The sequence below is a fragment of the Lithobates pipiens genome, unplaced genomic scaffold, assembly GCF_037356315.1.
Source record: "Lithobates pipiens isolate NorthernLeopardFrog02 unplaced genomic scaffold, aLitPip1_a1.2 Scaffold_23, whole genome shotgun sequence".
NCBI lineage: Eukaryota > Metazoa > Chordata > Amphibia > Anura > Ranidae > Lithobates > Lithobates pipiens.
The window spans coordinates 305,233,195-305,257,234 of NW_027507785.1; the positions used below are offsets into that span (position 1 = coordinate 305,233,195).

The window sequence follows — 24,040 nt, forward strand, 5'->3', positions numbered from 1 at the left end:
CCCAAATCACTGCTCTGTGTACTGTCACTTAATGAACTGTCACCGGGTCTCCTAGATGTATCAACACGTCAGGTGCGGTGTGTGTTCTTCCCTGACGTACCCCGCACACAACAATAAAGGACCTTAGCCTGTCACCGCCACTGCCAAGTACTGTGTGTGCTTATAGCCTTTACCAAGCTATTACCCTCTACACCCATCATATGTCTCTTTCATGGTATACAGCGCATCCAGAAAGTATTCACAGCGCTTCACTTTTTCCACATTTTGTTATGTTACAGCTTTATTCCAAAATTGATTCAATTCCTTAATTTCTTTAAAATTCTACAAACCATACCCCATACCGACAACGTGAAAGAAGTTTGTTTGAAATCTTCACAACTTTATTGAAAATAAAAAATGAAAAAAAATCCCATGTACATAAGTATTCGCAGCCTTTGCCAAGACCCCAAAATTTTGCTCAGGTGCATTCTGTTTCCACTGATCATCCTTGAGATGTTTCTACAACTTGATTGGAGTCCACCTTTAAATTCAATTGATTGGACATGATTTGGAAAGGCGCACACACACCAGTTAAAGTGGTTGTAAACCCTTACAAACCACTTTGACCTACAGGTAAGCCTAGATTAAGGCTTACCTGTAGGTCCAAGAAATATCTCCCAAACCTATACGGTTTAGGAGATATTTGCCCGAAGACGTGCATGCGCCGTAGACAGCGGTGCGCAGGCGCACTGAGCGTGGCATCCTCGATAACGAAGATGCCGCGCGTCTCGGCTCCCGTGCGCATGCACGGGAGCGACGTCATCGTGGCTTTGCAGAATGACAGCGGGGGAGCTGCGAGACCCACAGAGAAGATGGATGCGGCGGACTACAGGGGACAGCGGTGACTTCGCTGGCTCCTGTGTCAGGTAAGTGACACATAATGGGCTACTATGCGATGCATAGTAGTCCATTATGCTTTGCAGGGAATGAAAGAGGAAGTAAACTCATCAGGGTTCACTTCCTCTGTAACAGTGCATGTCGGAGCACAAACCAAGCCATGAAGTCCAAAGAATTGTCTGTAGACCTCCGAGACAGGATTGTATGGAGGCACAGATCTGGGGAAATGTACAGAAACATTTTTGCAGCATTGACGGTCCCAATGAGCTCAGTGGCCTCCATCATCTGGAAATGAAAGACGTTTGAACTCACCAGGACTCTTCCTAGAGCGGGCCACCCGGCCAAACTGAGCGATTGGAGGAGAAGGGTCTAAGGCTGGCCATACATGGTCGAATTTTTAAATAATTTTCTTTTGAAAATCAGAAAATTTGTGCGTTTTATGATCCAATGGTGCCATCAATGATTTAGAAATTCGGCCAACCAAACCTTCAATTTCACCTCATGTTGCTACAGAAATTTTACATTTGTTACCTAGTCCTTTAATAAAATTCCCTTTTTATTTATCCGAAGTACATTTGTTGCTGTCCAGTGCTTCAATTAAAGTCACAATTTTTCCCCGGTGTTTTTTACACTCTCCTCTTTTATTGCTACAGAAAATAATTTTTTGTGGCCGGGAATCTTCTTTTCTTTCCGGGAATTTTCTTTTCTTGCACATGCGCATTTCTTTTTCAGTTGTATTTCTCGCACAATTCTCCCATCATTGATTTGGTTAGTTTTTCCAAAAATTTCCAGCAGGTCCGATTACTCAAATTTGATTGCCGAACGAAAATCGGCTGTTTCTGCAGCCTACTAATGGAGCGGAATACGAACGAAAATTCTTAGATAAGGTTTTCTAAAGAAAATTCTTTCAAAATTCGACCCATATATGGCCTGCCTAATACCAGCCATACACGGTTCGAATTTTGAAAGAATTTTCTTTCGAAAATCTTTAAGAATTTTCCTACGGCAACAGCAGATTTTCGTGCGGCAATCAAATTTGAGGAATCGGACATGTTGGAAATTTTTTGAAAAACAAACGATTTTCTAATCAATGATGGGAGAATCATGCGAGAAATGTAATAAGAAATGAAAATTTACGGAGAGAAAAGAAGATTCCCGGCCACGAAAATTCTTTTCTGTAGCAACATGAGGTGACATTTGAAGGGTTGGTCGGCTGAATTTTGAAAATCAATGGTGGCATCATTGGATCACAAAAAAAAACGAACTTTCTGATTTTGAAAAGAAAATTTGTTCGAAATTTGACCATGTATGGCCTGCATTAGCCACGGAGGTGACCAAGAACCCAATGATTAGGTTTGACAGAGAACCGGTGTTTCTCTGTGAAGAACCTTCCAGAACAACCATCTCTTCAGCACGCCACCAATCAGGCCTGTATTGTAGGGTGGCCAGATGGAAGCCACTTCTCAGTAAAAAGGCACATGACAGCCCATCTGGAGTTTGCCAAAAGGCACCTGAAGGATTCTCTGACCATAAGAAACAAAATTCTCTGGTCTGATGAAACAAAGATTGATCTCTTTGGCCTGAATGGCAAGTGTCATGTCTGAAGGAAACCAGGCACCGCTGATCACTTGGCCAAAACTATCCCTACAATGAAGCATGGTGGTGGTAGCATCATGCTGTGGGGATTTTTTTCAGTGGCAGGAACTGGGAGACTAGTCAGGATTGAGGGAAAGATAAATGCAGCAATGTACAGAGATATCCTTGATGAAAATCTTCTCCATAGCGCTCTGGACCTCAGACTGGGTTGAAGCTTCATCTACCAACAGGACAACGACCCTAAGCACACAGCCAAGATAACAAAGGAATGGCTACAGTACAACTCTGTGAATGTCTTTGAGTGGCCCAGCCAGATCCCAAACTTGAACCCGATTGAACATCTCTGGAGAGAGCTGAAAATAGCTGTGCACCGACACTCCCCATCCAACCTGATGGAGCTTGGGAGATCCTGCAAAGAAGAATGAAAGAAACTGCCCAGAAATAGGTGTGCCAAGATTGTAGCATCATACTCCAAAAGACTTGAGGCTGTAATTGGTGCCAAAGGTGCTTCAAGTATTGAGCAAAGACTATGAATATTTATGTACATGGAATTTATTTATTTATTTTAAATGAATTTGCAGAGATTTCAAAAAAATTATTTAACGTTGTCATTATGGGGTATAGGTTTGTAGAATTTTGAGGAAAATAATACATTTAAAGTGGAGGGCCACCCTGAAAAAAAAAATACATTAAAAATTAGAAAAAAAATCTGAAAAAAAAACTAACTTTTTAACTTACCAGAAATGGCTGTTGCTAGGCACATCATCCTAATCTGCCTCTTCCTCCTCCGTGGAGATCTTCTGGTCTTCTCTCCTCCGTGCGGCGTCTTCTGGGTAATGGGTCGCGCTGTGTTCTGGGAACTGTGTGTCCCAGAACACAGCGTGCCCCATTCACAATGCGCTGCGTGACTCGCGCATGCGCAGTAGGAAACGGGCAGTGAAGCCGCAAGGCTCCGCTGCCTGTTTCCCTTAGCCAAAATGGCGGCGCCAGGACCCGAGACTGAGGGATGGGTCAGCCTCGGGCGGCCAACATCGCGGGCACCCTGGACAGGTAAGTGTGCTTATTAAAAGTCAGCAGCTACAGTGTTTGCAGCTGCTGTTTTTTACATTTTTTTTTTTTTAAGCCGGCCCTCCTCTTTAATCTATTTTGGAATAAAGATGTAACATAACAAAATGTGGAAAGAGTGAAGCTCTGTGAATACTTTCCGGATGCACTGTACATTTGTCCATATGACTATCTGTTTTTCTTGAATAATATAGATCAGGGGTATTAAATTAACATTGAAGGCCACCCAGTCAGTAAAGCTTTCTTCCAGCAGAGGCCTGTATCTCATGTTTGTGCCATGACTCCGATAAGATATATAGTATATATACAGTGGGTATAGAAAAGATTCACCCCCCTTGTTAATCACATTTTGTTGCTTTTCATCCTGAAATAAAGACACACACACTTTTTGTTTTATCCAGCTGTATTTAATAGTGCAACTTATCCAAGTGAAAGATATAACACCAACATGTCAGAAAAAAATAAATGAATAAATAAAAAACAGAATCACAGAGTTGGAAAAGGGATCATCCCCCTTATGTCAGTATCTTGTTGAACCACCTTTTGCTCTCATTACAGCCTATTGTCTGTTGGGATTTGTCTCTACTAACTTTGCACATCTAAACTTTGCAATATTTGCCCACTTTTCTTTGCATAACTGTTCAAGTTCAGTTATATTTGATGGTGACCACTTGTGGACTGCAGTTTTCAAGTCAATCCACAGATTTTCAATTGGGTTTAAGTCTGGGCTCGGACTAGTCCGTGCAAGGACATTCACCTTTTTCTTTGGGTCATGGCAAACCTTCTTCTCACTGACCACTTTCTGGCAGAGGGCAGCAGATCTTCCTCAAGAATTTGTTGGTATTTTGCCCCATTTCTTTTTCCCTTCTATCCTGAGAAGTGCTCCAGTCCCTGCTGCAGAGAAACACCCCCAGTACAGGATATTACCCCCCCCCCCATTACAGGATATTAACCCCCCCCCCCCATTACAGGATAGTAAACCCCCCCCATTACAGGATATTAAAACCCCCCCATTACAGGATATTACCACCCCCTCATTACAGGATATTACCACCCCCCCCTCATAACAGGATATAACCACCTCCCCCCATAACGGGATAGTACCACCCCCCCATAATGGGATAGTACCACCCCCCATAACGGGATATTGCCACCCCCCCCCCCCCACCCCCCATAGTGGGATTTTGCCACCCCCATAACAGGATATTACCACCTGCATGCTTTACTCTAGGAATTGTGTTATTTGGATGGGGAGCTGTATTGGATTTCCACCAGACACATTGTTTGGTGTTGAGGCCAAATTCTTCAATTTTAGTCTCATCTGACCAGAACACCCTTTTCCATGTGGCTTGAGAACCTTCAAGGTGCATTTTAAGGTGGTCAGATGAAACTAAAATTGAATTATTTGGCCTCAACACTGTGCTGTCACACGGAGTAAAGTCTGTTCATTTTGAATGTGACTCTAGGTACAACAGGACTAGCGAGGGAAGTCAATGTCGCCGCCTCCATTGGCGTGATTGACACCTCGCGGGCCCCATCTCCTGGTATGCATTTTAAGGGGAACCCCTACGCTGAAAAAAACGGCGTGAGGGTCCACTCAAATTCCATACCAGACCCTTCTCCGAGCATGCAGCCCGGCTGGTCAGGATCAGTTACCAGGCCATGTGCCCTCAACATGGGGGGGTGCTTTTGGGAAGGGGGGCCCTGCGTCCCCCCCACCCCAAAGCATCTTGTCCACATGTTGATGAGGACAAGGGCCTCTTCCCGACAACCTTGGCTGTTAGTTGTCAGAGTCTGCGAGCTTATCGGAATCTGGGAGCCCCCTTTAATAAGGGGGCCCCCAGATCCCGGCCCCCCACCTATGTGAATGGGTATGGGGTACATGGTACCCCTACCCATTCACCTGAGGGAAAAAGTGTTAATAAAAAAAGAAAAAACACAACACAGGATTTTGAAGTAGTTTATTAGACAGCTCCGGGGCCTTCTTCCGACTTAGGGGGTCTTCTCGCCGTGCTCCTCCTCTATCTTCTGCTCTTTTACTAGCGGAGGAGCCCGGCTTTCTCCGTCGTCGTCGTCCAGGGGTCTTCTTCCGACTTCGGGGGTCTTGTCCCGCTCTTTGGTTCTGCTGGGCCTCCATTATCTTCTTCCAGCTCTTTTACTAACGTTGACCCGGTCTTGTCGCTGTCGCCCCCTTCTTCTTTCTTCTTCTCTTCTTCCGATGTTGACACAACGCTCTCTCCGGCCGTAATGCCAGGGACACATGCGGCGACTTATATAGGCATAAGGGGCGGGGTCACCAGGTGATGTCACATGGTGACCCCACCCCTTATGATGTCACAGTCCCAGCATCCCCGGGCCTTTGACATCATAAGGGGCGGAGTCACCACGTGACATCACCCAGTGACCCCCGCCCCTTATGCCTATATAATTTGCAGCGCAACGTGTCCCTGCCATTACGGCCGGAGATAGCGTTGTGTCAACATCGGAAGTAGAAGGCGGCGACAGCATAAAGACCGGGCCAACGCTAGTAAAAGAGCTGGAAGAAGATAGCGGAGGCCCGGCAGAAGAACCAAAGAGCGGAAGAAGACCCCTGAAGTCAGAAGAAGACCCCCGGACGCCGGCGACGAAGGAGAAAGCTGGGCTCCTCTGCTAGTAAAAGAGCAGAAGATAGCGGAGGAGCACGGCAAGAAGACCCCCAAAGTCGGAAGAAGACCCCTGGAGCTGTCTAATAAACTACTTTAAAATCCTGTGTTGTGTTTTTTTTTATTAACACTTTTTCCCTCAGGTGAATGGATAGGGGTACTATGTACCCCATACTCATTCACATAGGGTGGGGGGCCGGGATCTGGGGGCTCCCGGATTCCGATAAGACCTTGACTTCTTTCGCTAGTCCCGTCTACCCGGAGTCACTTTCAAAATTAATGGACTTTACTCCGTGTGTGGGCAAGTCCGTTCATTTCCAAAGTCCGGCGGACCTCTGCCAAAAGTCCGTCAGATTGTCCGCCAGAAGAGTCCGGTCGTGTGTGGGTAAGTCCGCTTGTTCGGAAAGTACGGCGGACCTCCGCTGCAAAGTCTGTATAGTCTGATCGTGTGTACGCGGCATTATACTTACCTGCATTGTGTAATTGTTTTGCACAGGGCAGCCTGGGTTCTCCTCTTCTTGGTTCCCTCGTCAGCACTCCTGGCCCCTCCCTCCTGTCGATTGCCCCCACAGAAAGCAGCTTTCTATAGGGGCACTCAAGCCCCTCCCTTACCTCATTGGCTCACTGACTTTGACAACAGCGGGAGCCTATGGCCCCCCATTGCTGTGTCTCAGCCAATCATGAAGGAGAGTCCCGGACAGTCGAGTCTCTCGTGCAACATCGCTGGATCGAGATGGGGCTCAGGTAAGTATTGGGGGGACTGCTGCACCTAGAAGGTTTTTTATCTTAATGCATAGAATGTATATAAAAAAAAAACCTTTAAAGCAGCCCCAGCCAGCTTCATCCAAACCACTCCGCCCATGAGCATGATTAAGCTCACTGAGTGGGGTGAAACATGTTGAGGGAGTGGCTTTGGATGAAGCTGCCTCAGGCTGCTTTCACCTGTTTTACTAATGGCTTTGTCAGGTGTGCAGTGTTTGGGACCTTTCTCTATGCATAGCCACAGTATTTTAGGAGTTAGACAGACTCCTAGCCCAGCCAGCAGCCATTGCAGGAAGCATTGGATTGCCTTACAGCAGGAGCTTGAGCGGAGACCTCCATCCTACATTCGTGACCTGATTTTGAAGGGGGGGGGGTTGACAAGCTCTAAGGCAGAGCAGCAGTTAAAGCCCATAAGGGAACGTGTATAATATAAGATTTACCTGTAGATGCCTTTACATCCCTCATTTTAATTTCTAACATATTAAAGTTTAAACACTGTGCCAAATTGTAATTTTCCATTTTTTTTTCTGCAGGGAATGGAGGATCCACATTGTATGCCCTGCACTGCCTGCATCAGCTGTACCCCAGTGAATTGGATTCTTTTACAGTCATGCTAATCCACGCTGGTATGTTTTGTACATTTACTGATCTGGATGTTTTTTTCTGATAATTTCCTCATTAAAAGTCAGGGAAATAATTAGCTAACACAGGATACATTTGGAGGTCAATACCTTATCTTAAACAATCTTGTTTTAACAAATTAAACGTAATCGATCCGATGTCTATTGAATGGGTCTTGCATTGATTTTCAATTATCTGAACATCCTTGTCTGTCTCAGGAACTTTTTTGCTTGCCTGGTGGTGCGTGGCTCAGGCCTTTTAATAAGTGATTCATTTTTAAACTTTAATGAGGCACACCAATGGAAGGAGAAAAAGGGGGGTTTCAACTCCGTTTACTTGTAAGTGGATCTCGTATTTAACTTGGCGTTTTTATCCAGTGTAGCCGGTTGAGTTGCTTGATAACTCTCTCGGCAGCGTTTCTCAACATGGAATCTCTGAAACCTTGGGATTCCTCCTGAAATTTCAGGGGGTTCCTTGAGCAACCCGTAATAGTTTGATTTTCTGCCAATACTGACACCCAATTTAATTTCTAACATGTCCCAATATACAGCTATAGCATTTAAAAAAAAAAAAAAACCTCCACCTTTTATCGTTTAAAAATTGGCTCTAGTCAGTGACTTTGCCTAGACTGAGATGATGCCATTTTCTCAGTCTCTTCTCTTGCAGTGTTCAGCCTGACACTTTTTAACTTTGTAGCAAGTCATAAAGTGGTTATAAATGGCACTTTATGGCTTGTACCTACAGGTAAGCCTACGGCCACATCACCCTGAAAGCACCCGATCTCGTCTGAGGAGGCTAAGCAGGGTCAGGCCTGGTTAGTACCTGGATGGGAGACCATCTGGGAATGCAAGGTGCCATAGGCTAAAAAGCTCACAATGAGGCTTCACTGTAGGTACAGTTTAGGAGATATTCACATTTTAGCGGCTGGTGATGTCACTGGCGCATGTGCACTGTGCTGTGAATGGATGGCACACTCTAGTATTTTGTCCATTGAGAGCATTGTGCTGCAACTGTGACTCCCATGCGTGAGAGTGACGTCATCAAGCCTCGGCCAATCAAATGGGCGGAAGGCATGAACCTGGGCGAAAGATAGGGTGAAAATGAAAGCGGTGACAGAGCACCACTGGAGGACTTTGTTTTAAAGGGGTTGTAAAGGCTGTAGGTTTTTACGTTTATGCATTCTGTGCATGAAGGTAAAAAAACTTCAGTGTGCAGCCCCCCCCCTTCAGCCCCCCTAATATTTACCTAAACCAAATCTCGATATAACAATGTACACCAAACCTTAGGCTATCCCAGTTCTCCCTCCTGATTGGCTGAGATGCAATGGCTTCAGCTGCTGTCGATCACAGCCAGAGAGGCGGGGCTGAGCCACACTCTGTGTCTTATGGACGCAGAGAGCCGTCTTCGGGAGTGAGCACTCACGAGTGCCCCCACAGCAAGCAGCTTGCTCTGAGGGCATTCCGGAAGGTGGAGGGGCCTAGAGGACCCACGGGGAACCAGAGAAGAGGAGGATTGGTGCATCATTGCACAGAGCCGGTAAGTATGACATATTTTGTTATTTTTTTCATAAAATTGTTTCCTTTACACTAACTTTAAGGTAAGTCTGTATGTTGTGCATATTAGCGCACTATGACTTAAACTGCCCAACAAGGGTCCAATTTTTAGACTTTACTACCGCTTTTAGGTGAGAGGCTGCAGCAGGGGCTGATCTATGTCAGACATTAGAGAGCACAGACAAGAATTAGGCTCCATTCACACTTTTAGAACTCCAAAGTTGTGCCGACTTTGGAGTGCAGCGTTGATGCAACTTTGGATGGGTGCGAATCTGGCTTTGATTGGTGATAATGGGCAACTTGAAGAGCCCTTCTTTGGACTGTATACAGCTTTTGATGTCTTTTATTACAGCAGTTTAACAAAGAACACCAATTCTCTGATTACAAAAAGGCTCTGTAAAGAAAGGAGAACAAAACCAGAAAACCGTAAAATCCATCTTTGGCCTTATAACTGTTCTGATCTATTGCATATGGTATATGCTCAATTGTGGTGGTGTCTACATAAAGAAATTCCTTTAGCAATCCCTCGTGTTTTTCTATGTTGCTTCTGATGAGCTGAGCTGTTCCAGGAGAGATCGTTGGTAACCTTTTGGAGAGTGTCCAATATCCTTGGGGAGATATCAAGCTTACCTTTTATCTTTATTGCAGTGAGTGCATCACCAAAGGGGTCCTCAAGAGGTGGATTGGTGACGGTATTCAGGAAAGGAACGTTTGCTGTTTTAAAATTCTGATGGGATATGGCACCATAGACTGATTTTAAGAGGAAGTAAACCCTGATGGGTTTACTTCCTCTTTGTCTCCCTGCAAAGGTAAAGCATAATGGGTTACTATGCATCGCATAGTAGTCCATTATGTGTCACTTACCTGACACAGGAGTCAGCGATGTCACCGCTGTCCCCTGTAGTCCGGAGTGTCCATCTTCTTTTCCACTCACAGCGCCGGAGCAGCGATGACATCACTCTTGCGCATGTGCACGGGAGCCGCCACTAACGGCATATCGCCGTTGGCAGCGGCATGCTGCTAACGGCGATAGTGCACCTGCGTGCCCCTGTCTACGGCACATGCGCCTTAGACAGCTGTGACTGTCTTTTAGTAAATATCTCCTAAACCGTGTAGGTTTAGGAGATATTTCTTGGACCTACAGGTAAGCCTTAATCTAGGCTTACCTGTAGGTCAAAGTGGTTTGAAAGGGTTTACAACCACTTTAAGGACTATTGCATGGACTTTGACGTAGCTCAGCTCTCATTTGTGCAATGTTTATAGACCACTGAATGCCTTACTATTGCACTGAATATTTCTAGATATTAGTTAGCGCTGTGGTTTTCATCTTTGCATAATTTTGCTTTTATATATATTTTGTATCTGTATAATAGCTGCTGTAGTGCACGATTCTAATTTTTGATTGCTGGGATTAGTCATACTTGTTGTGACAGATATTTTGTTATGATAATGGACAACTGTTGCACACAAGTTGTATTTTATAACATTCAGGTTCGACTTTCATACAGCTTCTGAGGGTTAACATTGAAGTCCTATGGCTCTCAAGCTGCATGAAACTTTGACCAAAGTAGTGCAAGAACTACTTTGAAGTTGCTGCAACTTTAAGTCGCACATCTATGAATGGTTATCATTGGAAAACATGGGGAACGACTTGTCCTGCAACTCGGATGACCAAAGTTGCATGACAAGTCGCATAAATATGAATGGAGCCTTAATGCCACATACACACGACCGGACTTTTTCGACGGACTAGGTCCGACAGTCTTCCCGACGGACCTTTGGTGGAATTTCGGCAGACTTTCCGAATGAACGGACTTGGCCACACACAATCACACCAAAGTCCGACGGATTCGAATGTGATGAGGTCCGGATTAGAATATGGAAGTTCATAGCCAGTAGCTGCCCTAACGTCCGTTTTTTGTCCGTCTGACTAGCATACACAGGAACGGATTTCTCGGTCCGGCGGAGTTCCGGCGGGAAAATGTAAAACATGTTCTATTTATAAAGTCTGCTGGATTTTTGGCAAGTAAAGGTCTGATGGAGCCCACACACAATTGAATTGTCCGACGGACGAGTCCGTCTGACCTTTGCTGCCAAAAAGTCTGATCGTGTGTACGCGGCATTACTCAGACACTGGGATATACATGATTGTGTCCAGTTGGCATCTCAATCCAGTGACCATGGATGATGCCCATATAAAGATGGCTCTGACTTTCTGTGGAGAAAAGCAGATAATAATAATCTTGAAAATACCCCCCAACACCTATACTTACTAACTTAAGAAAGATCTGTTTACTTACCTTCTCCCAGGCTGCTCCAATCCGGTCACGTGATCACCCCTGTGTTAGCCAGCGCCAGCTGCAGGGGAGAGGAGAGAGCACTTGACAATGTCTCGAATACCTGAGATCAGTGACATTGACCATAGGCTTATTATAGCCCAGCCTCTCCCCTGCTACCACTGCTAGCTGACATGGGGGAACCAGATCATGTGACTAGAGCGACCTGAAAGTAAGTAAGTATATGAATCTTTCTTACACAGGCTAGTCAGAATGGGTGTTAGGAGGGGGAAGGGACAGTTTTAAGAGTATCTAGGTATATCCCGGAATCCTAAAGTGGTTCTAAAGGCTGCAGGCGTTTTATCTTAAAGCGGAGCTCTGTCGAAAAGGGAAGTTCTGCTTTTAGGCTAATATTGAGGCAGACACCAGTGATAAAAAAGGTTTCTTTGATAATATCTACATTATCCGCCACCTATAGTTAAGTGATCCTGTGACAATCACCTCCCCCATAGGCAAAGTGCTTGCCATGGAAGGTCAGCGACACTTGTGGCTCTAAACCCAGCCAGGGCCTTTAACCATCCCAGGAACCTCTTAGAGCATGTAGACCCTTCGTCCAGGTAAGGATATCACAGATGGTCTCCAAAATACAAAAGGCTTCTCATAGTATTAAATCCTTAAAAACTTTATTTAGGGTATAAAATATTGCACTTATAGCAAGAAGAACATGTGTTTGCATTAGGAACAAAAGAAGCCGGCCAGCTAATCGCAGCTACCCATCCTTCTGGGATTCAAGAAGCACATCACTCCACCCTGCGTGTTTCGTCAAAAAATGTCTCCTGCTGCTGTCAATCACATACAGTGAGGAGGGAGAGGGGGCGTGTCTGAACCATACTCTGTGTGTCAATGTACACCCCGAGCTGGCTTGGGAGTGAGCACAGGCAAGTTCCCTCTTAGAAAGCTGCTTGCTATGGGGGCGCTCAGCAGGTGGGGGAGGAGCCAAGATCGCTGGCTGGGGCCTGAGAAGATGAGGATCAGGGCTGCCATTACAAGGAACAGGTAAGTAGAACATGTTTATTTTTAAAAACGCCTTTACAAAAATATGGCGTTTCAATCACTTTACGATAAAATAATTGTCTGTTAGGTCTATTTGAATTTACACTGCACTATTGGTCATCTATAATTTTGCATTTCTTCTTTAGGTGGCTACAGCCAGCGGTTGCCCCATGCCAGCGCCTTGGGGAAGATCTTCACAGCCTTGCCCTTCGGCGACCCCGTTTATCAAATGATTGATTTAAAACTGGCTATTTACATCGACTTCCCCTCCAACATGAAGCCAGGCGTCCTGGTAACTTGCGCCGATGACATAGAACTGTATTCGAGCCAGGAGACGGCGGTTAAATTCGATAGGCCTGGCATCACTGCTCTAGCTCACCCATCTACGCTGGCTATAGGCACCACCCACGGGGTGTTTGTGTTGGAAAAATCTGACTACGAATTTAGCGAGCTGCAAATTAGATCCTGCAAATCGTACCTTCACAAGCCCTCCGTGGAGAAAATGCGCCAATCGAGCGCTGTTACTGTTTACCCAAGCCAGGACAAAAATGACCCCTGTTCTGAAATCGTCTATACCGACAGCCTGTTTTATATGGATCACTCGACTGCAAAACTTCTTCTCGCTTTCTTTCAAGAGTCAGGCGGCGTGCAGTGCGAGATCGACGCATACGGGGACTTTCTGCAGGCCTTGGGGCCCGACGCCACGCTAGACTACACAGAGAACACCGCCAACGTCTCGAAAATAGAATCACAGCTGACTGATGTGCGGAGGAAAATCTACTTCCTATTGAGGGCAACGGGCTTCACTGTCGTCGTTTTGAACAATTCGAAATTCTATCACATCGGGACCTTGCAGGAATACTTACATCATTTTACTTCTGACGCCCAGCTCCGGGCAGAACTAGGATTACAGGCGAACGTTTTTAGCATCGTTCCGGATCAAGACAAAAGTGTGAATAAAGAGGCCTGTGTCATTCAAAGCGTATTAGACGCTCAGTGCCAGGTTTCACCTCACACGGTGATTGAATATTCCAGGCTGGGGCCCGGCGTCTCCATAGGGGAACGCTGTATCATCAGCGGCTCATGCATAAGCATCAGATCAGCCATACCCGACAAATCTTTTGTGAGTTCATTAAGCCTGGTGATTGATGGGCGGCTAATGTATGCGACAATCCTGTTTGGGACTGAGGACGACTTGAAACGGAGCGCGGCTTCGTTGTCGGATCTGAACGCGCTTCAGATATTCGGCAAGAGTCTTCTGCAGTGCTTGGAGCTCTGGGGCATTCCAGTTTCAGAAGAGCTTTTTTCTAGCGACCAAAAGAGTTTGTGGAGCACCCGTCTCTTTTCGGTGTATGAAACTTTGCAAGAGTCTGTCGAGGCTTCTCTGGCGATGCTGACAGCCGCGTACAGCCAGTCGCGAGTGCGTCGGGGAGATGCCGAGAGGCTGTCGATTGAAGAGATGCTGAAATGCAAGAATGTTGAAGAGATGTTGAACTTTAGAAATCTCCTTTATAAGGAAATCTGCTCTGAAAAAGAAAGAGAAAATGTAGATTTTCAGAGGGGTATGTTTGGAACACGTTTATAGCAGCAATATATTTTTAAAGCTGAGTTCCACGAGTTTTTGTGTGTATTAACCACTTAAGGACCAAGGGGGTTATTTACAAAAGGCAAATCCACTTTGCACTACAAGTGCAAACTACAAGTGTAAAGTGCACTTGAAATTGCACTGAAAGTGCACATGGAAGTGCAGTCGCTGTAGATCTGAAATGAGTGGAAGCTCTGCTGATTTTATCATCCAATCATGTGCAGGCTAAAATGCTGTTTTCTATTTTCCTTGCATGTCCCCCTCAGATTTACAGCGACTGCACCTCCAAGTGCACTTTCAGTGCCATTTTGAGTGCACTTTGCACTTGTAGTGCAAAGTGGATTTGCCTTTTGTAAATAACCCCCCCCCAAGCCTCTTTTTTTTAGATGTGGTGTTTACAAGTTAAAAACAGTTTTTTTTTGCTAGAAAATGACTTAAAACCCCCCCAAACGTTACATTTTTTTTTCTAACACCCCAGAGCAGTGATGGCGAACCTTGGCACCCCAGATGTTTTGTAACTACATTTCCCATGATGCTCATGCACTCTGCAGTGTAGTTGAGCATCATGGGAAATGTCGTTTTAAAACATCTGGGGTGCCATTGTTCACCATTGCTGCCCTAGAGAATAAAATGGCGATTGTTGCAATACTTTCTGTCACACCGTATTTGCGCAGCGGTCTTACAAGTGCACTTTAAAAAATAAAATAAAAAAATACTTTTTTGAATGAAAAAATAAGACATGTAGGTTATGCCATAATGTGCTAGTATGCACAGTACATTATGGCCGACTTACCTGGCAAACGGTGATCTCCAGCGATGCGTTAGGTTCAGTCTGATGGGCCCCCTGCGCTTCCATCCTTGCCCGGTCTTCCTTCTGCATTCTGTGCCTTTAGCTGTTAGACAGGCCGGGCCGCGATGACATCACTCCCACGCATTCGCTCAGGATTCACATTGCCGTGGCACAGATCGGGGCTGTAAATGTTTGCTGAGCTGCGCATGAGAGGCTTGGTGTACAGGACAGGCAGGAGGATGCATTTATGGCAGAAGACAGATGGGGTTTCTTCTGTCATAAATACCCTGCCTGTTAGTAGATTTTTAAAAATCATAGTTTTCTTCTACTTTAACCACTTCAGCCCCCCGGAGGATTTGGCTGGCCAAAGACCAGAGCACTTTTTGTGATTTGGCACTGTGTCGCTTTAACTGACAATTGCGCGGTCGTGCCAAGTGGCTCCAAAACAAAATTGGAGTCCTTTTTTTTCCTCACAAATAGAGCTTTCTTTTGGTTGTGTTTGATCACCTCTGCAGTTTATATATATATATATATATATATATACACACACACATACATTATATATATATATATATAGAGGGACAATTTTGAAAAAAAAAATATTTTTTTTACTATAATAAATATCCCCCAAAAATACATTAAAAAAAACGTTTTTTTCCCCTCAGTTTAGGCCAATATGTATTCTTCTACATATTTTTGGTAAAAAAAAAAAATCACAATAAGCCTTTGATTGGTTTGCGCAAAAGTTATAGCGTCTACAAAATGGGATAATTTTATGGCATTTTTTTTTTTTTTTACTAGTAATGGCAGCGATCTGCGATTTTTATCATGACTGTGACATTATGACCATTCACATTTATACAGCGATCAGTGCGATTAAAATTGCATTTATTACTGTGTAAATGTGACTGGCAGTGAAGGGCTTAACACTAGGTGGCACTGTAAGGCTTAAGTTCGTCCTAGGGAGTGATTCTGACTGTAGGGGAGGGGCTGTGTGTGACATGACACTGATGACTGCTGCCGATCACAGGGAGCAGAGATCAGTGACACTGTCACTAGGCAGAATGGGGAGATGCCTGTTTACATTATCATCTCCCCATTCTTCCTCTCCGTGAGACGATCGCGGGTATCCCCACAGAGATCGAGTCCATCGGGGCACACGCGCGCCTGCTATGCAAGCCCCGCGAGATCATGTAGTATAACGTGATTTCGTGCAGCAGAGCCAACCTGATGGTCCGCAAGCGGGTTAAAGCGGGGGTGAACCCATCCATAAAACATATCCGGGACGTGCCGGAAATGTAACACTGCCATTGGTTCTGCTCTCAATTAAACTATCAAGCCATCCAATGGCTGGTGTCTAAACTGATCACATGTGCAGCACCATGGCAGTTGTAGATTAAACAGAGGCAAAGATGGCAGCTTCCTTGGCTGAAAGCCATAGGAGGGTTTACTTACACTTTAACTGCAGCAGAGAAAAATCAGGCCTGCCAGATAGGGTAAGTGATGTTCAACAGAGCTGTGTAAATCTCAAGGCTGGATGTACAAAAATTCACATTTATTGGGATTTAAAACTTCTCTCCCTATGTATATCTTCTGTTTATTTAGCAGTTAGCCTGGAGTTTTGCTTTAATTTATTGGTTCATGACCCCTGCTATATGTACCTTGGGAAGGCGGGGGGCGCTTTTGAGAAGGGATTATGCAGGCTGCTGCTTTCTTCTTCAAATGACATTTTCAGAAAATGTTAAAAAATAAAACATAGCAATCAACCCAAAGTAGATCTATTTTACTCAATGAAAACCATAGGAGGTGGCATAGAAAACTTTTATAGACATATAAGAGGTAGAGATAATTAATATTTACACTAGAGGGGGTATTGAGATAACTATCATCATATCAGCGGGTACTTGGAATCCATCTGCTGCTACAGGGGGGGGGGGGGGGCGCCGGGTATTATAATGCTGAGAAATGTTGGGTTAACTCTTTCTTGGAGGCTTTGTTGCCAAATATACTTTTTTTTAGCTGGGGTCTCTGTAAGCGGCCAGCCAATGTGCTTCCAACGCGCTTCTTTGCTAGGTGAACCATCTAGCTGCCTAGTCTATTCAGTTATTCTGTTGCTGGCGATTTGTCTCAAGTAACAGGATCATGACACGGGCATTAGTCTGTTACTCCCTGCTGATAAACGTAAGGTTAAAGCCCAACTTTTTATTGTACCAAGACATTGGGGGGGTGTCACCCAAACAACCCTCCCACTCCGTACTCCATGGGTTAGAGCCTATGTGTCAAAATCAATGCCAGCAGGCCAAATCCGGCCCACCAGGCCATTTCATGTGGTCCTCACACCTCTCCGCCAGTTGTGGCAACCCTCTCCTTCATCCCCCCAACAGTCAGCAGTAGAAAGGAGGACAGAACTCCTCTGCCAGATCCTGCACTTCTCCATGCGGGCAGGGAAGCTCGTCTCTGCGCCCGTTTTAGCAGCAGAGAGGACAGAACTCCATCTACAGATCCTGCACCAATCTGTGTAGGAAAGCAAAGCACAAAGACAGCGCTCACAACAAGGAACCCACCTCATAGATTAAGGGTGGAGTCCTTCACTGGCTCGTGCATACGCAATAGGAAACAGGCTGCGAAGCCTCAAGGCTTCACTTCCCATTTCCCTCAGTGCAGATGCCGGCGCGTGCACCCGGAGCCGATAGACAGATTGGCATGGTGTGCCGACATCGCGGGTTTCCTGGAAAGGTACGTCCTTTATATTGAAAGTCAGCAGCTGCAGTATTTGTAGCTGCTCACTTTTTTTTCTGCCCCAGGCTGGAACTATACTTTAACTATTACCCCAAGAAAAGTCAGGACTCATGACAGAGTGAAACTGAATCAGAGACGGGCACGGAATAGGCTTCTACAGGAGGCATCCTGTGGTGTTGGATATACAAAGGCAAAATTAAGTTCAGGTTCAGTAAAGGATTTATATACCTTCTGAATAAATCTTTCTGTATGTAAATTAAAATAAATAGGAGAGATCGGAGCATTGTGGAGGAAACAATTAAAGGGTGGACCCTAGATCTCTCCTCTGCCCTCAAAGCATAAAGATAAAATGCTTTACCAATTAACCCCCCCCCCCCCCCCCAATACCTAAGGTCCATCCCGGTCCAGCAATGTGCACGAGTGCCTTGGCCTCTCTCTCCTCCTCTCACTGGCTCCCGCTGCTGTCAATCAAAGTCAGTTAGCCAAACAGAAGAGAGAGGGGGTGGGGCCAAGCCGTGGATCTGTGTCTGAATAGACACACAGAGCAGCAGGTCGGGTGCCCCCATAGCAAGCTGCTTCCTGTGGGGCCAGGAGGGCCAGTGAGGGACCTGAGAAGAGGAGGATCGGGGCTGCTCTGTGCAAAACCAACTGCACAAAGGAGGTAAGTATAACACGTTTGTTATTTTTAAAGGAAAAAAAACACTAGACTTTAGGATTTGAATAAAGGCTCCTAGATACGCAGTTTGCTCATTTTTGATAGGTAGGCATTTTTAATAGCTAATGAACGTCCACACAAATAAAACCACAACTGACCCTGTTTTGGCTACACTACGCACACATTTTTGTAAACTGCAACTCTGATCCACGTGTTGAGGTATCATTCAGAATGATTGGTTTCCCAACACACTAATGGGTGCATACCATGCTACCATTCATTTCGCTACCACCAAAGGTGTGAAGGGGGCCTCTGTGCTTTGGTGTTTTTTTGGGGGAATCCTTCCAAACCACTTTTAAAGTGTTACTAATCCCAGGACCCTGCATTCACTGTATCTGGTCTCCCACAGTACACAGGACACAGAAATGCAATTATTTTAGTAAATATAAACTGCTAAACACATGTTCTCATCAGCAGTATAGAACAGTCTTGTGATCTTTTATCAGTGTCTGGTTAAAGCTTGTAGGAAGAGTTTTCATTCTCCTCTGACTGTCCTATGAGACTGCAGGACCCCTGACCCTCTGTCTGCACAGTGCTGATCAGCCGGGTGCTAATCACATGCACCCTTCCAATATAAAAAAAAAACTCTAGCAATACACACCAAACTGAGCATGTGCAGAGTGTGCCCCCATGGCTCTGTACTATCAGGAGATGGATTGGGGACAGTGGGAGAAGGGGAGGGTCAGAAAAGACAGGATCAAAACTGCCTTTTTACACAATGCAGATGATTAACCCCTTAGGTTCCACAGTGAGTATAACAAGCATGTTTTACTGTTGATGGTTTGGTAACACAGTAAGACCCCTTTCACACCAGGGCGTTTTGCAGGCGCTATAGCGTTAGAAATAGCGCCTGCAATCCGCCCTAAAGAAGCTGCACCATTGTCTGTAGTGTGAAAGCCCCGAGGGCTTTCACACTACAGCGGTGCGCTGGCAGGATGTCAGGGAAAAGTCCTGCCAGCAGCTTCTCTGGAGCGGTGAAGGAGCGGTGTGTTTACCGCTTCTCCACCGCTGCTCCCCATTGAAATCAATGGGGCAGCGCTGTAATACTGCTGTCAAAACGCAGCTATTGCGACGTATTGCCGGCGGTTTTAACCCTTTCTCTGCCGCTAGTGGGGGGTAAAAGTGCCCCGCTAGCGGCCGAGAAAGGGTTAAAACCGCCGGCAATACGCTGCTAAAAATAGCAGCGTTTTACCACCCACGCTATGGGCGGTGTGGTGTGAAAGGGGTCTAAAGCAGTGGTCATCAACCCTGTCCTCAGGGGCCACTAACAGGCCAGGTTTTATGTATTACCTTGGGGAGATGCAGACTAGAATACTGCAATCACTGAGCAGCAAATTAAATCATCTGTGATGTATTTCAGTTATCTTGCAAACCTGGCCTGTTAGTGGGCCCTGAGGACAGGTTTGATGACCACTGGTCTAAAGTACAGTCATTTTAAAAGCAGCAAAATTCCTCCTGGAATACCAATGAGACTTTGCAAGGACATTTCCTGCAGGCATCCCGGGTCAAACACAATCATAGGTCTTGTTTTGGGCAGCAGAATTAGAATTACAAGGTTACACATTTTTACAAATCGTGGTTAGTTTTTTTTTTTTGTTAACTTTTTTTTCTTTTTTAACCTTGTGTTTTTCTCTTTCTGGCTACTTCTAGACTTTCCTGGTTAAACCTGATCTCCAGGTAAATACACGGATGACATACTCTACATATGAAGGCTCTGTACCTGCCAAAGAATTTGCACTTCTGTCCATCTAATCCTGAGATTCACACAGCTCTGTCACACAGCACAGCAGTAAGCCCTTGTACACACGGTCCAAAACTGTTGCATACATGCGGTCGGACAAAGTTGTCGGAAAATCTGATTGTACATAACGTGATGACTTTATTTCGTTACGACGGGACTACGTTCAGGCTAGTAGCCAATAGCTTTGGTCTAGAAATTTGAACTGAGCAGGCGTGGCACTTTTGTCCGTCGGAGTAGGCTACACATGATCGGAGTAGGTCCGATCGGAGCATGTTGTCGGAAAATTTTATAGACAAGTTGGAAAACTTGGTCCGTCGGATATTCCTGACGGAAACAGTCCGATGGAGACCACACACAGTCGGATTATCCGTCAGTACGGTCCGATCGGACACATTCCGTCAGAATCTCCGACCGTGTGTACAAGGGCTAAAAGGAAAAGCAGCAGACTGATGAGCTCATCTTTGTCACTCTGCTCTTTCCTCCTATTAGCATTTCCAGTGTTGGCACACTACATCACAATGGACTTGTGCTGCTTTCCCATCGCCCAGTCTGAACTCTGCTGTACAGTGGACTGCAAGAAGCCAATACTAGGTCAAATGTGGTTACTTGCACTGCTTGCATTTAAAAATACATTAAAGTGGAACTACAGGTTGCCATTTTAAAGCATCGTTACATTGGTCCAGCTTGGAGCAATGTAAGTATGCATATGCCATACCTTTGGTATCACCGTGGAATCTGGAAATGGCTGTATTAGTCTCTACTACTACAGTGATCACTGCTCTCTTCTAAAACCGAAAATTCAGGATGCACTTGGCCGGAAACCGAAATCGGCAGTTTTTTCAAAATATATATTTTTATATATAATTGGATTTTATTTGACTTTTTAATACTAATCATGGTGCCTCCAGGGTGGTGATATCTGGATATTTGTACTCATAATGCCCCCAGGGTGGTTATATCTGGATATTTGTACTTATGATGCCCCCAGGGTGGTAATATCTGGATATTTGTACTCCTGGCACCCCAAGGGTGGTAATATCTGGATATTTGTACTCATAATGCCCCCAGGTTGGTAATATCTGGATATTTGTACTTATGGTGCCCCCGGGGTGTTAATATCTTGATATTTGTACTCATAATGCCCCCAGGGTGGTCATATCTGCATATTTGTACTCATAATGCCCCCAGGGTGGTAATAACTGGATATTTGTACTTGTGATGCCCCCAGGGTGGTAATATCTGGATATTTGTATCCTGGCACCCCAAGGGTGGTAATATCTGGATATTTGTACTCATAATGCCCCCAGGTTGGTAATATCTGGATATTTGTACTTATGGTGCCCCCGGGGTGTTAATATCTTGATATTTGTACTCATAATGCCCCCAGGGTGGTCATATCTGCATATTTGTACTCATAATGCCCCCAGGGTGGTAATAACTGGATATTTGTACTTGTGATGCCCCCAGGGTGGTAATATCTGGATATTTGTATCCTGGCACCCCAAGGGTGGTAATATCTGGATATTTGTACTCATAATGCCCCCATGTTGGTAATACATGGATATTTGTACTTATGGTGCCCCCGGGGTGTTAATATCTTGATATTTGTACTCATAATGCCCCCAGGGTGGTCATATCTGCATATTTGTACTCATAATGCCCCCCAGGGTGGTAATAACTGGATATTTGTACTTATGATGCCCCCAGGATGGTAATATCTGAATATTTGTACTCCTGGCACCCCAAGGGTGGTAATATATAAATATTTGTACTCGTAATGCCCGCAGGGTAGTAATATCTGGATATTTGTACTTATGATGCCCCTGGGGTGGTAATATGTAGATATTTGTACTCCTGCCACCCCGAGTGTGGAAACATCTGGATATTTGTACTCGTGTCCCCAGGGTGGCAGTGCCAGGGCATGCCGGTACTTGTAGTTCCTCTGAGGCTCTCCAGGCCCCTCAGCTTTCCGGACTCGCTGCCCTTTCCGCTGCTCTGTACATCCGATTGGCCATATCGCAGGGCAACCTCCCCCGCCCCTTGTCACATGATGATTGGACAATCACCCTGACTACCTATGGCACTCAGATTTGCGATGATGAAACAGAAAGCCGCGTTCTGATTGGATGCAAAAGCTAGTTTATTCAGCCATTATGGCCTCCTTTTTTTTTTTTATATATATTGGCAAAACGTGGATAATCATATTTTCGACACAATAGTTTCCAGTGGCCGATATATATTGGTGCATTTTTTCTCTTGTTTTTCTTCTTTGAATTTGATACCAGGGATGTGAGACTTTGTACTGGAAACTATCCAATTGCCAATATATTTATATATTGGTGCATTTCTACTTCTAAGTCGCCTCGGCTTGGCACCATTCACAGAACACCTTGCGTTTTTCTCAATTATTGTAAGGTGTTGTCGTATTGGAAAAGGTAGATCGACGGGATAGGATCTCCACATACTCCAATGAGAGAATGTCTTGCATTAATTGAGAAAAATGCAAAGTGTTCTGTGAATGAAGCTCCTGCCAAGCGGGTGACCCCTTGTGGTTACTATGCAGCAAAGCGGCTGTGGTTACTATGCAGCAGGATCCGTAGGACAATGGCTTTCCACTACTAGAGGGATTTCCAGCTCTCCCAGGGATCCCACAGGTAGGTTGCTGTATGTATACTCGCATTAATCCAAGCTGGACCATTGTAACTATGAAGTTTGGGTTTAAAAAAATGTCTTAATGATTACAGTGCTACGTTAACATTGTGCCTTTTAATATCTTCAGCCTTAAAAGTTATTATAGTTTCTTACTTTTAACGGCATAGGCAAACCATAGATCAACAGTCCAGGCGTGGCATCCCACAATACCGCAGTCAGGCCATTCTTTGTAAATAAGGAATGTAGAGAAGAGAACTGCAGGTAGAGGATTTAATGATAATTCTCATTAATTACTATTATGTTGCAAAATAAGAAACGTACAGGGGTATTTCTCGCTGTGATAATGAATCGGATTATTTTCGTAATACGATTGTTGAGTTAATTAACTCGCTGCTTGATGTGAAACCTCTACGGCATAAACTGGAAAACATCCAAAGATAATTTAATAATGCGTTACTTATTTATATTTCCAGGTTCTGATTTTTATTTTATATTTTTTACTTCATCTTCTTTAATGGAGCAAATGGAAATCAGGTAATGGCTTATAGCTGTGAATTATTGGGCTTAATTTATAAGGCATTGGGTGGAATAGAAAGTAACCCAGAGCCACCAATGAGATGCCACCTTTCTTTAGTTTAGAATAGCCAAAGCAAAATGATTGGATGCTGTGGGTTACTACTGTTTTTTTCTGATGTTTACTGCACTTTATTACTTTTTCTCTGGTTGCAATGGACTACTATACTTTGTTACTTTTTTTTTTTCCATTCTGAAACACTTTGAGTATTTCTTTTTAAATATTTGCAATTTTGATGTTTGACGGTCTAAACAATGATTTATTTTTTCAATCTGTAGTAACTATTTACTTACTTATCTATATATTATTATTATACAGGTTTTATATAGCGCCAACAGTTTGCGCAATGCTTTACAACATGAAAAAAATAAATATATATATATATATATATATACACAGGGCTATAGATCATTTTTCTTTCGGGGGGGGTTGGGTTCAGCTCACGGCTCAACTGCATTTTTTTTTTTGAAAATTCTTTTTATTCACAATTTTTATAAACCGTACACAAAATACAACCCCAACACTCTGCCCATTGAAAACAATGGGGCAGCGCTGCTATACCACTGGCAAAGCGCCACTGCGGTTGCGTTTTGTAGGTGGAGTTGACCCTTTTTCAGCTGCTAGCGGTGGTTAAAACCGCCCGCTAGTGGCTGAATAACGCCACTAAAACGACAGTAAAGCGCTGCTAAAAATAGTGCCACTTTACCGCCAATGCCTAGGCACTTTCAGTGTGAAAGCACTCTTAGGGAAAGTGGTAAATGTTTCCATGTGTCCAACTGTTTCTTAACCTTTGTGAATAG

The 24,040-nt window shown here is 44.6% G+C and overlaps 1 protein-coding gene and 1 pseudogene across 1 annotated transcript in view; both read left to right on the forward strand.

Moving 5' to 3' along the window:
- LOC143926589 (fucose-1-phosphate guanylyltransferase-like) overlaps nucleotides 1-23,511 on the forward strand; it is a 29,730-nt gene extending 6,219 nt beyond the window's left edge. The window contains exons 3-4 of the mRNA XM_077450473.1: nucleotides 7,475-7,567; nucleotides 12,591-23,511. Coding sequence (XP_077306599.1) covers nucleotides 7,475-7,567; nucleotides 12,591-14,029 — 1,532 coding nt within the window. The 3' untranslated portion in view covers nucleotides 14,030-23,511. The remainder of the gene's footprint in view (nucleotides 1-7,474; nucleotides 7,568-12,590) is intronic.
- On the forward strand, nucleotides 8,311-8,425 carry LOC143929004 (5S ribosomal RNA; annotated as a pseudogene).
- Nucleotides 23,512-24,040: the final 529 nt, after the last annotated feature.